The sequence below is a fragment of the Lactuca virosa genome, chromosome 6 (assembly GCF_052849685.1).
Source record: "Lactuca virosa cultivar CGN04683 chromosome 6, Lactuca_virosa_CGN04683_v6, whole genome shotgun sequence".
In the NCBI taxonomy this organism is placed as follows: Eukaryota; Viridiplantae; Streptophyta; class Magnoliopsida; order Asterales; family Asteraceae; genus Lactuca; species Lactuca virosa.
Window position 1 is genome coordinate 223461139 of NC_136431.1, and position 15464 is coordinate 223476602.

At 47.5% G+C, this 15464-nt stretch overlaps 1 protein-coding gene across 1 annotated transcript; it reads left to right on the top strand.

The window, feature by feature from the left end:
- Positions 1-1252: 1252 nt before the first annotated feature.
- On the top strand, positions 1253-1597 carry LOC145122337 (uncharacterized). The gene has a single exon (XM_079057951.1). It carries the CDS (start codon positions 1253-1255, stop codon positions 1595-1597), a length of 345 nt encoding a protein of 114 aa, XP_078914077.1.
- The last annotated feature ends 13867 nt before the right edge of the window (positions 1598-15464 follow it).

The following is a 15464-nucleotide window of genomic DNA, read 5'->3' on the forward strand; positions in this document are numbered from 1 at the left end:
GGTTTGTCACATTCCGGCTTCTCCCGGATAGATGGAAGGAAAATATTAAGCCCACCACAGGAAGGCTTATAGGTTTCACGGGTCATAGCCTATGTCCCATAGGCACAATTCACTTGCCACTGACACTGAAAAGCCACGAAAAGCAACGACGAAAGACGACCCTAATCGAATTTGTCATAATACAACACCCGACAGAGCACAACATCATCCTGGGGAGAATAACTTTACTCAAGCTAGGAGCGGTCCCATCAACGATGCACATGATTGTAAAACTCAGCACCACTGAGGGCCTAGACACAGTCCTTGCAACCCCGCCAAGGGACCTACAATGCTTCGAGGTCATGTGACCAGCAGAGATAACGCAGGAAAGTAAGAAGGCACGGGTCGAACTAGAAAACATAAAAGAGATCATACACGAGGAATACCCAGAACAACCGGTCAGCATCGACACTAATCTACCCGACCTAATTAGGCGCGCTTTGATCGCCCTCTTGAAACAGTATAAACATGTCTTCGCATGGACTCCCACCGACATGGTGGGGGTAGACCGGGAAGTAACAGAGCACAAGTTAATGATCAAGCCAGGCGCGAAGGAATTCAAGCAAAAGAAGAGGGTTCAAGGAGGAGACCGCAATAGAGCAATCAACGCTGAAGTGGCCAAATTGACAAAGGCAGGGATCCTAAGGGAAGCGATTTTCCCAACCTGGATTGCAAACCCAGTCATGGTAAGAAAACATGACAGTTCATGGCGCATGTGCATTGACTATTCTGACCTGAACAAAGCATGCCCCAAGGATTGTTACCCCTACCAGAGATCGACCAGAAGGTAGAGTCACTGTAAGGGTTCAAGTTGAAGTGCTTTCTGGATGCATACAAGGGGTATCATCAGATCCTGATGAGCAAAGAAGACGAAGAGAAAACAACTTTTTACACAGACCACGGAGCTTTCTGCTACACCAAAATGCCGTTCGGGCTGAAGAACGCGGGAGCAACATACCAACGGTTAGTCGACTCCATATTCGCCAAACAAATTGGTAAAAATATCGAGGTATATGTCGACGACATGGTCATCAAAAGCCCAAAGGAAGGGAAGTTACTAAAAGACATGGAGGAAACCTTCAAGACGCTTGAATGGGTCAAGATGAAACTAAACCCCGACAAATGCACTTTTGGAGTGGAAGAAGGACAGTAATTGGGATACTATGTGACCAGGCAAGGGATACAGCCTAGCCCAACCAAGGTGGACGAATTCATGGAGTCTCCGTCACCAAGCACCCTTAGGGACGCCCAAGGTCTAAACGGAAAACTCATAGCTCTCAGCCGCTTCATCTCGAAATTGGCCGACAAAGCCATGCCACTCTTCCACATGCTTAAGGGATGCATTGAGAAAAGTAACTTCCAGTGGACAGCAGCGGCAGAGGCAGCCCTTCAACGAATTAAAAAAGCTCTGCACAAGCTACCCACGGTAGCCAACCCCATCCCAGGCGAAACATTGCAGATGTATTTATCCGCCTCAACCGAAGCCATCTTATCCATTTTGGTCGTGGAAAGAGAAGGAAAGCAAACGCTGGTCTACTTTGTTAGTCGGGCATTATAGGGTCCCGAACTCAACTATCCCAATCTTGAAAAGTTAGTGCTCGCACTCATCTACGCCGCAAGACGTCTGAGGTGTTATTTCCAGGCACATCAGATAGAAATACTAACAAACCACCCAATTAAGCATATATTTCTTAAGCCTGAGACTTCCGGACGCCTTACAAAATGGACAATCGAGCTAGGCGAACACGACATCAATTATTGACCACGAACAAGAATCAAAGGACAAGCACTTGTAGATTTCCTACTCGAAATCCCCGGGGTAGGGGAAGAAAGGAGCCAAGAAGGAATGCCAGCAGAAGGAGAGACACTGAAGGATAACCGAAGATGGACCTTATACACAGATGAAGCATGCAGCAGAGAAGGCTCGGGGGCAGGTCTAATCCCGACCAACCCGGAAGGGGAAGAAGTCACATATGCCCTCCGTTTCGACTTCCACACGTCCACTAATGAGGCAGAATATGAAGCTCTGCTTGCTGGCCTAAGACTAGCCAAGCAAATGGGGGCGGAAGCAGTGGTAGCCCTGACATATTCAAGACCGGCCGCCAACCAAATCAACGGGAGCTTCGAAACAAAAGATAAGAGGATGGAAAAGTATGTCAAGACAGTGCAGCGGCTCGTCAAGCCCTTCAAAAAGTTTGTCATTAAGTAGCTACCTAGAAGTGAGAATAGAAGAGCAGACGCCCTAAGCAAGTTGGCATCAACGTGCTTCGATCACCTATCCAAAAAGGTCTTAGTGGAAGTGCTCAAGGAAATAAGCATAGACGAGCGACAACTGAACACGTTGACGACATCCAAACGCACATGGATGACCCCCTTGGTTGAATATCCGCAGCATGGCATTCTACCAGACAGTCACGAAGAAGCCAGGAAAATACGCGTTAAAGAACCATCGTACGCGCTAATAAATAGGGAACTATATCGGAAAGGATTTACAACGCATTGGCTTAAATGCGTAGACGAAGCTAAGGGCAAGGAAACGCTCCAGGAGGTGCACGCTGGTCAGGCAGGTGCCCACAAAGGAGCGCGCTCTTTGGTAGGAAAGGTGATGCGCATGGGCATCTACTGGCCAACCACACATCAAGACGTAGCGGAACTAACAAAAAAATGTGCGGAATGCCAAGCTTACTCCCCCGTCCAAGGGGACCCTTCGGCTCCCCTGACGAATATATCCAACCCATGGCCATTTTACCAGTGGGGAATAGATATCGTCGGACCATTCCCAGAGGCCCCGGGCAAGGTAAAATTTCTAATCGTCGCAGTAGACCACTTCATAAAATGGATAGAGGCTGAACCATTGGCGTGCATATCGGGGAGACAAGTGATCAAATTCATGTGGAGAAACACCGTAACCAGGTTTGGGCTTCCCACAGTGCTCATTAGTGATAACGGGTTACAGTTTGCCGAGAACCCGTTTAGAGATTGGTGCGCAGACAAAGGTATCACACAGAGGTTCACATCGGTGGCACACCCTCAAGCGAATGGTCAGACGGAGGTGTCCAATAGAACGATCGCCAACGGAATCAAGAAGCGTTTAGGGAAAGCTAAAGGTAACTGGGCTGAGGAACTAACAACTGTACTATGGTCGTACAGGACGACGCCGTGAGTAGGTACACAAGAGAGTCCGTTTAGCCTGGTGTACGGCACAGAGGCGATGTTGCCATCGGAATTAATGGTGGGCTCGCTAAGAGTAACCCACTCGAAAGAAAAAGCCAACTCGCAAGACTTGAGAACGAGCCTGGACCTCCTCGAAGAACGATGCGAACAATTCAGCGTCCGACAGGCCGCATACAAACATGTTGTCAAGAGATATTATAACCAGCGGGTTAAAGAAAAGGCCTTCAAGGTGGGAGACCATGTATTGAGATGCAACGAAGCAAGCAGGGCTCAACCGCAGGGCAAGATGAGCCTCGTCTGGGAAGGACCGTACAAGGTCATTGAAGCTAATCGCAATGCCCAGAAAAATCGTATAAAAGAAACAATTAATGCCAAAGACTTAGAGAGCTTAGGCAAAGGGTTCCACCTCTTATCTAAAATACCGTGGGGTTGAGCAGCATTCCTCCCCCACCCTAAAATACTCAGTGTATTGGAAAAAAAGAGGAGCCTCATCCATAATACTTAGTATATTAGCTCCAAAACGTTTAGTTTCTTGTCTTCAGATACTCAGTGTGTTAATAGTTAGCGTATTAAGAAAAGGCAAAAGCATTATCTATGATGTTTAGTGCACTAACTCGAAATGATCAGTTCTTCATTCTTAATACTTAGTGTATTAATTCAAAATACTTAGCGTATTGAAAATAGACGCCCATATAATAACGTGTGGCCAAAACATGCCACAAAAATTTCATTAATCAAAATACTTACACAAAAGAAATAACAAGCACATTTGCGCGACACAAAACCACAATCGATATAAGCATGCAGGTGGACAACCAGGCCAAAATAGATTGCACACAAAAGCAAAATACATAAGGACCTATCACAAAAGTAGGGCCCGCAAGGCCAACAACTAGAAAACTACCCAACAACGAAACATGACTTACAAAGCTTCAAATTTCTTTTAATACACCAAAGGGGCAGCACACGGTACGAAGTACCTTAAGAAACAGAAGGACCAACATCGCTAACACCATCCTTCAACCCTGGACCGCTGATATCAGAATCACCTATACCCTTGCCATCTTCACCGCTACCGGCTGCACCCTCGCCGCCACCACCACCATCATCATCAACACCCACATTACCACCAACATCCCTACAGCCACCATCAATCAGCATGCCCTCAGGGGTTCCTTCAGCACTATCAAAAGCATAAAGTTCTCGGATGCCCTGAATATCAAAATCTCCCAGACCAAGCAGGGACGCATGATCCATATTAGAAAAAGCAAGAAGGGCTTCGTTGACACTCAAAACAGCGTTTAACCGGGAATCACCATCACTAGGGTTATGAGAACCAGAACCTGTCTCAGACACCGAGTTGCTGCGACCAGACTCTACCCGAAAAACAAAGGCGACATGGCAATGAGACTAACGGCGACAGTAAATTCTAGATGTTCAAGCAACTTGTCCACAATCCGGACAACACCCACATGAAGCAACCAATCCAAGTCGCACTGGGTAGCCTCGGTAGCTACCTGGATACTAGCAGCCAATTTGTCACGATCAACGACCTCACGCTCGAGACTCTCATTCTGTATCATCAACCCCTCGTTCGTCTGTGTCAAGGAATCCACTTTGTTCTCCAAGGCAGCTCGAACCTCTTCCGCAACGACTTTCTCAGCAGCAAGCAACATGCACTATTGTTTCAAACTCTGGACGTCACTTTCAAGCTCAAAGATGCGGCGCCTTAAACCACCCTCATGATCGTTGCACTTTGCAAGATCAGCCTCTATTTCGTTGAGAGATTGAACTCGGCGAGCACCGGCAACCAAGTAGAACATGGCCTGTGCAGCGGCGTAAAACATGTTGTGGGAAAGAGCGGGGCTGCCCATGGTTTCCATGTCAGAGACAGCAGCAGGCGGAAACGCATGACAGGGAAAATCCACCGCATTGGCACAAACAGACAAACGAGAGCCATTATTAAGACTCCAAGAGGGAACAAACACGTCAGGCACAGAAAACTCCCCAGAAACCCCCTTGCGGGGAGGGGTTTAATGTCGCTCAGCATCACCAACATCCTTAGGGGGAGAAATATCGGAAGGAGTTTGAGGGTCAGATTGGATAAGAACTTCGGGTTGCTTAGTCGCCCCCTGATTCCCATCAGACTGTTGCACGTCATCATCAGGAATCACAACAATTGCTTTTGGTATAGAGGACATCGAGTTCAGAAGACGGATGAAATTACGCCTCGACTGAACTCGCCTACCAATGTTAGGCGCACCAGTAACTGCATCATCCATCGCCAATACCGCTTTCCTCTTGGCATGCATGCGACGAACGTATGAGATGATACCATATTTCCTATCCTCAACGGTCTCCGTGGAGCTGGAGAAAGCACCGGAAGAAGGGTTGACGATTGAGATGGGATGGGCAGTTAAAGGAGTCTCCCTGGCTGACGCCGACGTTCCATCAGTCACAGGCAGGATAGGAGCAGCGATAGTCAAAGCAAGTTGATCAAGGCGAAGGGGTGGAGGGAGATGCTCAGCCAAGTCCACCTCCCGGTGCTCCAGTTTTCCCCGATAAGGCTTCCGCAATACCTCGTCCATAGACAAAGGCCAAAGGGGACCCAACACCTAGACAAAGAGATACACAACCAAACGAGCAACGGTCAAACCATTACCCCTCTTCAACAAAAGAAAAAGGGAAAAGAAGAAAAGGGGGAGAAGAAGGGAAAATGAGAAAGTACAACAGGGATATTTACCATCAACAACGGAATAAAAAAACGCCATCTTCCCTCGACGCCGCCAAGAAGGGATCATCCCCACACCAGCAAGCAACGCTTCAGAATAGTCCTCGGGGGCAACCTGGATAGTCTTCAGGAGGTCGGCAACACCCTGATTGTGGGAGAACAACTTAGGAGTAACGTCGGCAAAGGAGTTTGCACGGTAGCGTCTGCTACCCACCAAGCCATGATTAACCCATAACCATTTGTCTTGCCAATTTTTAGGGGTCCTCCCATCAGGCACAAGGGTATGTCCCCCCCACCCTGTCGGACAGAGAAAGTACATTTGTGACCGGTACAGCAGAACCTAAAGAAGTACTTGAAAACAAAGTAGTCAGGGAGCAAACCGTTAGCGCGACAAATAATTTCGAAAGCCACCACTTTTTTCACAGCAGTGGGAGTAAGAATTTGGACGTTACATCCAACTTTCTGCAAAACTTCCTCCTGGAAATCAGTAAGAGGCAAACGAAGACCAGCATCGAGAGTCTTCAGATAAACGCCCACCTTCCCGGGAGGGGGGGGGACAAAATAGACGAACCAGGCAACAGAAACTCAACTCCGTCTGCCGGAGAGAGGCCATATGTTTCTCCAAGAAATCTGAAGTCGGCCTCGGAAGGAGAAGCACCAGATTCACCATCCATGAGAGAAGAAAGCAAAGAAAAACCCTAAAGGAAAGAGAGAATGAGAAACGGTGAGAAAGAAGGAAGTGATAAGCACCCTTATAAAGAGAAGAAAAGGCGGGATGTTCAAAATCCCAGACAAAGTGACGTAACCGCCAGCCATGATGAGCGGTCACGTCACCACTAAAATCGAAACGACGGAGGAATTAGAAATGGACACGTATACGAGGCAGTTGAGTCCGGAAAGTTGTAACTAGCACAACAACGCTACAGCTACCAGACTAAGGGACTTGATAACGTGCCCTAGAAAGCGCGTAAAGAGCCACGCCGTCCACGCCAGGACGCCTGAAGGCCCAGCGCACCCGGCGGGGCGGACCTAGCAAAAACCTCGAGCCCGCTAGCGCCTCTAAGAGCAAGGCGCTCCTTCAGAAAGGCTCGCACCCACTAAGGATACTTTCCGCCCCAAGACAAATAGTATGGTGAAGCGACAAAGCAGACGATCAGGGCACTATTGCCAGAACCAATAACAACGCTCTGACAGATAGAGGAGCACGATCCTCCAATCAGCACCCCTGATCTTGTCGCCTATGGTGAACTTGTCTCGTACGGACAGATAGGGAGCATCTTGGTTTTCCAAGATAGGTCTGAGGTCCGGGTACCATCAGGTCAGAGTGAGGGAGGAGGACGTGGAGAAGACCGCGTTTCGGACTCGTTATGGACACTTCGTGTTCGTGCTGAGGCCGTTTGGGTTCACCAACGTGCTAGCAGTATTTATGGACCTGATGAATCGGGTATGCAGGTCGATGCTCGATCGCTTAGTGATTGTGTTCATCAATGATATCTTGGTGTTTTACAAGAGCAGAGAGCGGCATGAGGAGCATCTTCGTGAGCTTCTGGGAGTTCTGAGGCGAGAACGACTTTATGTCAAGTTCTCGGAATGCGAGTTTTGGTTGCGAGAGGTTTAGTTCCTTGGATGTCTCATTAACCGTGATGGGATTTTGGTCGATCCGGCCAAAATCGAGGCGGTGATGTAGTGGGAGATTCTGAAATCTCCCTCGGATATCAGGAATTTTCTGGGATTAGCATGGTACTACCGAAGATTCATTCAGGACTTCTCCAAAATTGCGGTACCCCTCACTCGTCTAACGAGGAAGGAAGTAGATTTCTGGTGGGGACCTGAGCAGCAGATGACATTTGAGACTCTACAACAGAGACTTTGCGAGGCCCCGGTGTTGACCCTCCCTGAGGGAGTGGAGGATTTTGTGGTTTTCTGTGATGCGTCCATCACCGGGTTAGGGGCAGTCCTCATGCAGAGAGGACGAGTGATAGCCTATGCTTTGTGGCAGCTGAAGCTGCATGAGACGAGATATCCCACACATGATCTTGAGCTGGGAGCGGTTGTATTTGCACTCAAGATCTGGAGACATTATCTATACGGGGTCCGTTGTACCATCTACACGGACCACAAGAGCTTGAGACATATCATGGATCAGCCGAACCTAAACATGAGGCAATACAGGTGGTTGGACGTAGTCAAGGATTATGATTGCGAAATCCTTTACCATCCTGGTAAAGCGAATGTTGTGGCAGACGCTTTGAGCCACAAGTCAGCTGGACCCTCTGTTCTGAGATCATGTATGAGGATTTCCGTGGACTCTCCACTAGTGGGATTGATTAGAGAGGCTCAGGCCGAGGGAGTGCGAGAGAAAAATTGGAAGATTGAGAGGATCATGGGTGAGATTACCTGATTTGTTCAGGACAGTCATGGGTTGTTGAACCGTTGCGGTCGGGTGTGGGTTCCAGTGTATGGCGGGGTTAGACAGATCATGCTGGAGGAGGCTCATAAGTCTCGTTTCTCTATTCACCCAGGGGCCACCAAGATGTACCAGGATCTGAGTTTGAGTTACCGTTGTCCGTGCATGAAGAAAGAGATCGTTTGGTACGTCAAGAGGTGCTTGACCTGCAGGATGGTCAAGGCGGAGCATCAGAGGCCGCATGGCAAGCTGCAGCCTCTGGAGATTCCCATGTGGAAATGGGAGTAGATCATGATGGACTTTATCACCAAGTTGCCGAGGACGACGAAGGGATATGATGCTATATGGGTCATCGTGGATCGATTTACCAAGAGCGCCCATTTCCTGGCCATTCGGGAGAGTTCATTGGCCAAGAAGTTGGTTGATGTATATATCCACGAGATCGTTGCTCGCCATGGGGTGCCGGTCTCTATTGTCTCAGACCGTGATGTTCAATTCACCTCACCTTTCTGGCAGAAGTTCCATCAGGAACTGGGCACGAGACTGCATTGTAGCACCGCTTAGCATCCGCAGACAGACGGCTAGAGCGAGCGGACCATTCAGACCCTCGAGGATATGTTGAGGGTCTACGTCATTGATTTTGGTGGAAGCTGAGACTCCTACCTAACCCTTGCAGATTTCTCCTACAACAACAACTTTCACTCCAGCATTGGTGCTCCACCTTTTGAGCTGTTGTATGGGCGGAGATGTCGTACCCCAGTCTGTTGGGGCGAGGTTGGTCATAAGGTGATGGGTCGGACGAAGGTGGTCCTGCAGACTATCGAGATGATTCAGCAGATCAGGCAGTGGTTGAGACTGCTCAGAGTTGGCAGAAGAGTTACGCCGACCGGCACCGATCTGAGTTGGAATTTCAGGTCGGAGACATGGTGTAGTCGAAGGTCTCACCCTGGAAGGGGATGATCTGCTTCAAGAAGTGGGGAAAGTTGGGTCCTCGATATATTGGGCCATTTCGGATTATTTCCAGGGTTGGCAAGGTGACGTATAGACTGGATATCCCGGAGGAGCTCAGTCAGATCCATAGCACATTTCACGTTTCGTAGTTGCGAAAGTGCATATTGGATGAGGACGCGATTGTGTAATTGGATGATATTCAGGTCGAAGAGCGCCTGAACTACGTTGAGAGACCGGTGGCTATTTTGGAAAGAAAGGTAAAGTTCTTACGCAATAAGGAGATACCTTTGGTAAAGGTACAGTGGCGACATCGGAAGGGATCCGAGTGGACTTGGGAGCCAGAGGCTGAGATGCGGGAACATTATCTGGATTTGTTCACTGAAGCTGGCTTCGAGGACGAAGCCTAGTTCAAATGGGGGAGAGTTGTAACTTCCCAATTTTCAGGTATGAATTTAAAAGCTTATATATACTCATTTTCAGGGCAACTCGACGATTTGAGAGGCTCCAACTCGTTATGTAGAGTTTTACATGGCCGCGTATCTTTAAGGTCTACTCGGCAAGTTGGAAGGCCCCAACTCGACGAGTTGACGACTGATTATGAAACCCTAATTTTTAGGGTTTTGCACCCTATTTAAAGACCTTATCCCCTCAGTCCAGAGAAAACCCTAATCATGCCTCCTTCCCCATTTTGAGTGTGTGTGAGCATAAAGAGTGTTCTTTGGTGCTTTTCTTGAAGGAGCTTGAATTTGGTGGTTCAAAGTTGAAGGGAGAAGCTTTAAATTGGGATTTCTACAGTTGTTGCAGTCATTCTAAGGTATAAAGTCGATACCTTGACCATCCCTTTGTGAGATCTCTTCTTTTGAAAGTTTATGGCCATTGTTAGCTTATTTTGGGGCCATTCTTGGATTTGAGCATGTTATGAAGCCATGGTTTCAGATCTGGACATCTCATGGCCTCCATGGACTTAAAGTTGCCAAATTTATCAAGTCTTGGCCCTCCTCCATGCTCTAAGTCCCTTGATAAGCCTTGTTTTAGTGATTTAGCCCTCTTGATGCCATGCATGGACGTAAAGCTTGCATCTTTACATGGTATCTCAACCCTAGGGGACCAGATCTATAGTTTGGAGGCATTAGACTCGCTTGGAAGTGTCTGAATGCATTGAGGCTAGGAAAACTCGGCGAGTTACCCTTCCAACACGACGATTTGGATCGGGTTTTCCCGCTTTCTGGATACTGTAGGAACTCGACGAGTTGCCCTATCAACTCGGCGAGTTGACTAGGGTTTTTTCCGGTTTTCTGAATACTGAAGGAACTCGACGAGTCAGTAGATGCACTCGACGAGTTGGGTCAACATGGACTGTTGACCTTGACTATTGACTTTGACATCGACCATGGTTGACCAAGTTTGACCTTGAGGGTATTTCGGGATTTTGATGAGGTTAGTCACTTGGTGATTGTAGGCAGTTGAGTTGGAGCTGTGAGCTGGGATTGATATTACCGGTTCAACACTACTTGTGAGGTGAGTTTTCCTCACTATACTTAGGGGTCGAAGGCACCAAGTCCGACCCATTGGATTGATATCCTAGTAGTTATTGATATGTTGAGTATGAGTTAGATATGCATGCTAGTTTGATATACTAGTCTGGTAGATCTCTATGACTACCTGTGATATTGTCTGATTATCTGTATGTGTATTTATCTGTTACATGTCGACATGTTGTGTGGGTTGGATGAGGTTGTACTGCTCCTTGCTGTAGCCAACAATCCATGGAGAATACCAAATATGAGCTGAGGGCCAGGGAGGGCATGTCAGACTCATACTGAGGACTCCTAAGCATTCCAGATACGAGCTAAGGGCCGGACCGAGCATGTCAGACTCGTACTGAAGGCTATTCATTGTATTCCATTCCGAGGACTAAGGGAGCAAGCCAGACATATGTTGTGGGCCGAGAGCAAACCAGACTTACATTGTGGGCTCGAGAGCAAGCCAGATATGGGCTGAGGGCCAGGGAGGGCATGCCAGGCTCATACTGTGGGCTCAGGGGTAATCCAGTCTGTAGAGCTGTGGACCCATTACATGTTGTTATTGTTATTATGTGTACTATGTGTTATGTATCGGTATTTTGGGGGAACTCACTAAGCTTCTGGCTTACATTTGTGGATTTTGTTTCGGGTACTTCGGATGATCGTGGAAAGGCGAAGGCTTGATCGTGCCAATCCTCACATTTTATGATTTTAATTTATGGGATTACTCTGATATTGGTTTATTTTGAAAACAATTTGTAAACAATGGATGGTTTTGAAATGTTTGAAAATTTTAAATTTTACATGAATTTTATGGGTGTTACATTTTGCCTCAAGATTTGGAGGCATTACCTTTATGCGGTCCGCTGTACCATCTACACGGATCATAAGAGTTTGAGACATATTATGGATCAGCCGAACATGGATATGAGGCAACGCAGGTGGCAGGACCTAGTCAAGGATTATGACTGCGAGATCCTTTACCATCCGGGTAAAGCGAATTTGGTGGCGGATGCTCTGAGCCACAAGTCGGTTGGACCTTCTGTTGGGGTGTCATGTATGTGGATATCTGTGGACTCTCCGCTTGTGGGGATAATTAGGGAGGCTCAGATCGAGGGTGTTCGGGAAGAGAATGGGAAGATTGAGAGGATCAGGGGCGAGATCACCATATTTGTTCCGGACAGCCGTGGTTTGTTGACCCGTTGCGTTCGGGTATGGGTTCCTATGTCTGGTGGGGTCAGGCAGATTGTGTTGGAGGAGGCTCATAAGTCTCGTTTTTCTATCCATCAAGGGGCCACCAAGATGTATCAGGATCTGAGGTTGAGCTATTGGTGGCCGTGCTTGAAGAGGGAAATCGCCTGGTACGTCGAGAGGTGCTTGACCTGTAGGATGGTCAAGGCCGAGCATCAGAGGCCGCATGGCAAGCTGCATCCTCTGGAGGTTCCCATGTTGAAATGGGAGCAGATTTTGATGGACTTCATCACCAAGTTGTCGAAGACGGAAACGGGTTTTGATGCTATTTGGGTCATCGTGGACCGATTGACCAAGAGTGCCCATTTTCTGGCAATTCGGGAGAGCTCGTCGGCCGAGAAGTTTTCCGATGTTTATATTCGCGAGATCGGGGCTCGCCATGGAGTTCTGGTCTCCATTATTTCAGAACGTGATGTTCGGTTCACCTCCCGTTTTTGGCAGAAGTTCCATGAGGAACTGGGCACGAGGCTACACTTCAGCACCTCTTATCATCCGCAGACCAATGGCCAGAGTGGGCGGACGATTCAGACTCTCAAGGATATGTTGCGAGCATGCGTATTTTATTTTGGTGGGATCTGGGACTCCTACCTACCCCTTGCAGAGTTCTCCTACAACAACAATTTCCACTCCGGCATTGGTGCTCCGCATTTTGAGCTTTTATAGGGGTGGAGGTGTCGTACCCCAATCTGTTGGGGTGAGGTTGGTCACAGGGTTATGGGGCGAACCAAGGTGGTCCTTCAGACTACGGAGATGATCCAGCATATCAGGCAAAGATTGCAGACTGCTCAGAGTCGGCATAAAAGCTATGCCGACCGGCATCGATCTGAGTTGGAGTTTCAGGTCGGTGACATGGTGTTGCTGAAGGTCTCATCTTGGAAAGGTGTGATTCGCTTCAGGAAGAGGGGGAAATTGGGTCCCCGATATATCGGACCATTTCGGATTACTGCCAGGGTTGGCAAGGTTGCATATAGATTGGATCTTCTGGAAAAGCTCAATCAGATTCATAACACTTTCCACGTTTCGCAGCTGCGAAAGTGCGTTTTGGATGAAGATGCAGTAGTATCATTGGATGATATGCAGGTGGATGAGCGCCTAAACTATGTCGAGAGGCCGGTAGCTATCCTGGAAAAGGAAAGCAAAGGTTTTGCGTAGCATGGAAGTACCTTTGGTAAAGGTACGGTGGCAACATCGAATGGCTCTAATTGGACCTGGGAGCCGGAGGCTGAGATGCGGGAGCATTACCCGGAATTATTCACCGCAGCAGGCTTCGAGGATGAATCCTAGTCCAAGTGGGGGAGAGTTGTAACATCCCAATCCTTAGGTATGAAATTTAATTCTTTAAACATGTTTTTCCTTGGAAACTCGGCGAGGTGGGCGCCTCAACTCGGCGTGTTGAGGTGACTTTCGGCCGCGGATATTAATGAACCAACTCGGCGAGTCGAGGTGCCTCAACTCGGCAAATTGGCAGCTGAGAAAGAAACCCTAATTTTTAGGGTGTTGCACCCTATTTAAAGGCCTTAAGTCCTTTGGCTGGCCTCCTTAACAGCCTCCTCTGTCCAGAAACCCTAATTTTGTGTATCATTTCCAAAGTTGAGTCTGTGAGCTTGTGGAGAGCTTGGAGAATTGATTTTTGGTACTCTTTTGAAGGAGCCTTGAAGTTTGAGGTTTCTAGTTTGGAAGTAAGGCTATAGATCCAGAACCTCCCCACTTGTTACAGTCTTTTTGAGGTATAAAGTCGACACCTTGCTTCATTATTTCTTAGATCTCTTCCTTGAAGTTTTATTGTGATTATGGCTCATTGTCGGATTGTTCAAGGGGTTGAGTATTTTATGGGTTGTCACTTTAGATCTGGCCATTTTGTGGCCTCATTTGACTTAAAGTTGCAAGCTTTATTAGGTTCTAGACCTCATTCATGCATTAATCCTTTATTAAGCCTTTCTTGAGTTCTAGAGCCTCTTTTTGGCATGCATGAACATAAAGTTGGCAACTTTATGTAGTTTTCCAGCTCCAGGGTATCAGATCTACATTTTGAAGTCTTAGATTCGATAAAAGGGATGAATGTGTTGAGCTGGGGAAAACTCGACGAGTTGGCTAGGGTTTTCCCGACCTTCATATTACTATAGGAACTCGTCGGGTTCATTGGTGCATTCGACGAGTTCGGTCAACATGGACTGTTGACCTTGACCTTTGACTTTGGTTTTGACCATGGTTGACCAAGTTTGACTTTTAAGGGCATTATGGGTATTTCGGGGTTTTGATGGAATTGGTCACATGGTGGTTGTAGGCATTTGAGTCGGAAGCTGATATTCGGAGTTAGATGTTATCAGTTCGGCACTACTTGTGAGGTGAGTGTTTCTCACTATACTTGTTGGGTCGAAGGTACCAAGGCCGGCCCTTTTGGATTGTTATCCTGATTATTGCATGACTGAGTACTGTTGTGATCTATTGGATCTGTATCCTGGTAGATAGGATGATACTATGCTTAGTGATCTATAAGATCTTCCTGTTTGTCTGTTGCCTGGTTATATGTTTATGTGTAATGTATATGTCGACATGTTATGTGTGGTTGGGTTGAGGCGGACCTGCTTTGTGCTGAAGGCCAACAGACCCAGGGCGTCCCGGATAGACTGAAGGCCAGTGGGGCGTACCAGTCAGACCGAAGGCCCGGAGAACGTTCCAGATTGGCTGAAGGCCCAATGTGGCGTACCAGTCATGTTGTAGGTTCTGTGAGCGTACCAGATAGACTGTAGGCCAGTGGGGCATTCCATTCAGACTGAAGGCTCTATATGGATGTTGTTTATGATATTATTCTGGTTTTGTGTGGTGTTGGTATTTTGGGGAAACTCACTAAGCTTTGGGCTTACAGTTTTTGATTATGTTTCAGGTACCTTAGAGGATCGCGGGAAGGCGAAGGCGTGATCGTGCACATCCTCATGTTTTGTTTCTTGATTTTGGGATTTCTCTGATGTTTAAACTCGTTTTGAAAACTACGATGTAAACAATTATGATTTTTGGTTGATTGAAAAAGTTTAAATTTTCATGAATTTTTCTGAGTGTTACATACACCGACCACAAGAGTTTGAGGTATTTGATGGACCAGCCGAATCTGAATATGCGGCATCGGAGATGGTTAGATTTGGTAGTGAGCCACAAGGCAGTGAGATTTTCTATTAGAGACACCCTGGGAAGGGCAACGTGGTGGTCGATGCTTTGAGCCACAAGGCAGTGAGATTTTCTATTAGAGACATCTGCTTGAGGATGGTTGTCACATCGCCTTTGTTAGATTTGATCAAGAAGGCTCAAGAGGAGGGATTGAAAAAGGAAAATTGGAAGGCCGAGCGGATCAGGGGACATATTCCCTTATTTTTCAGAAATAGTCGAGGGTTGT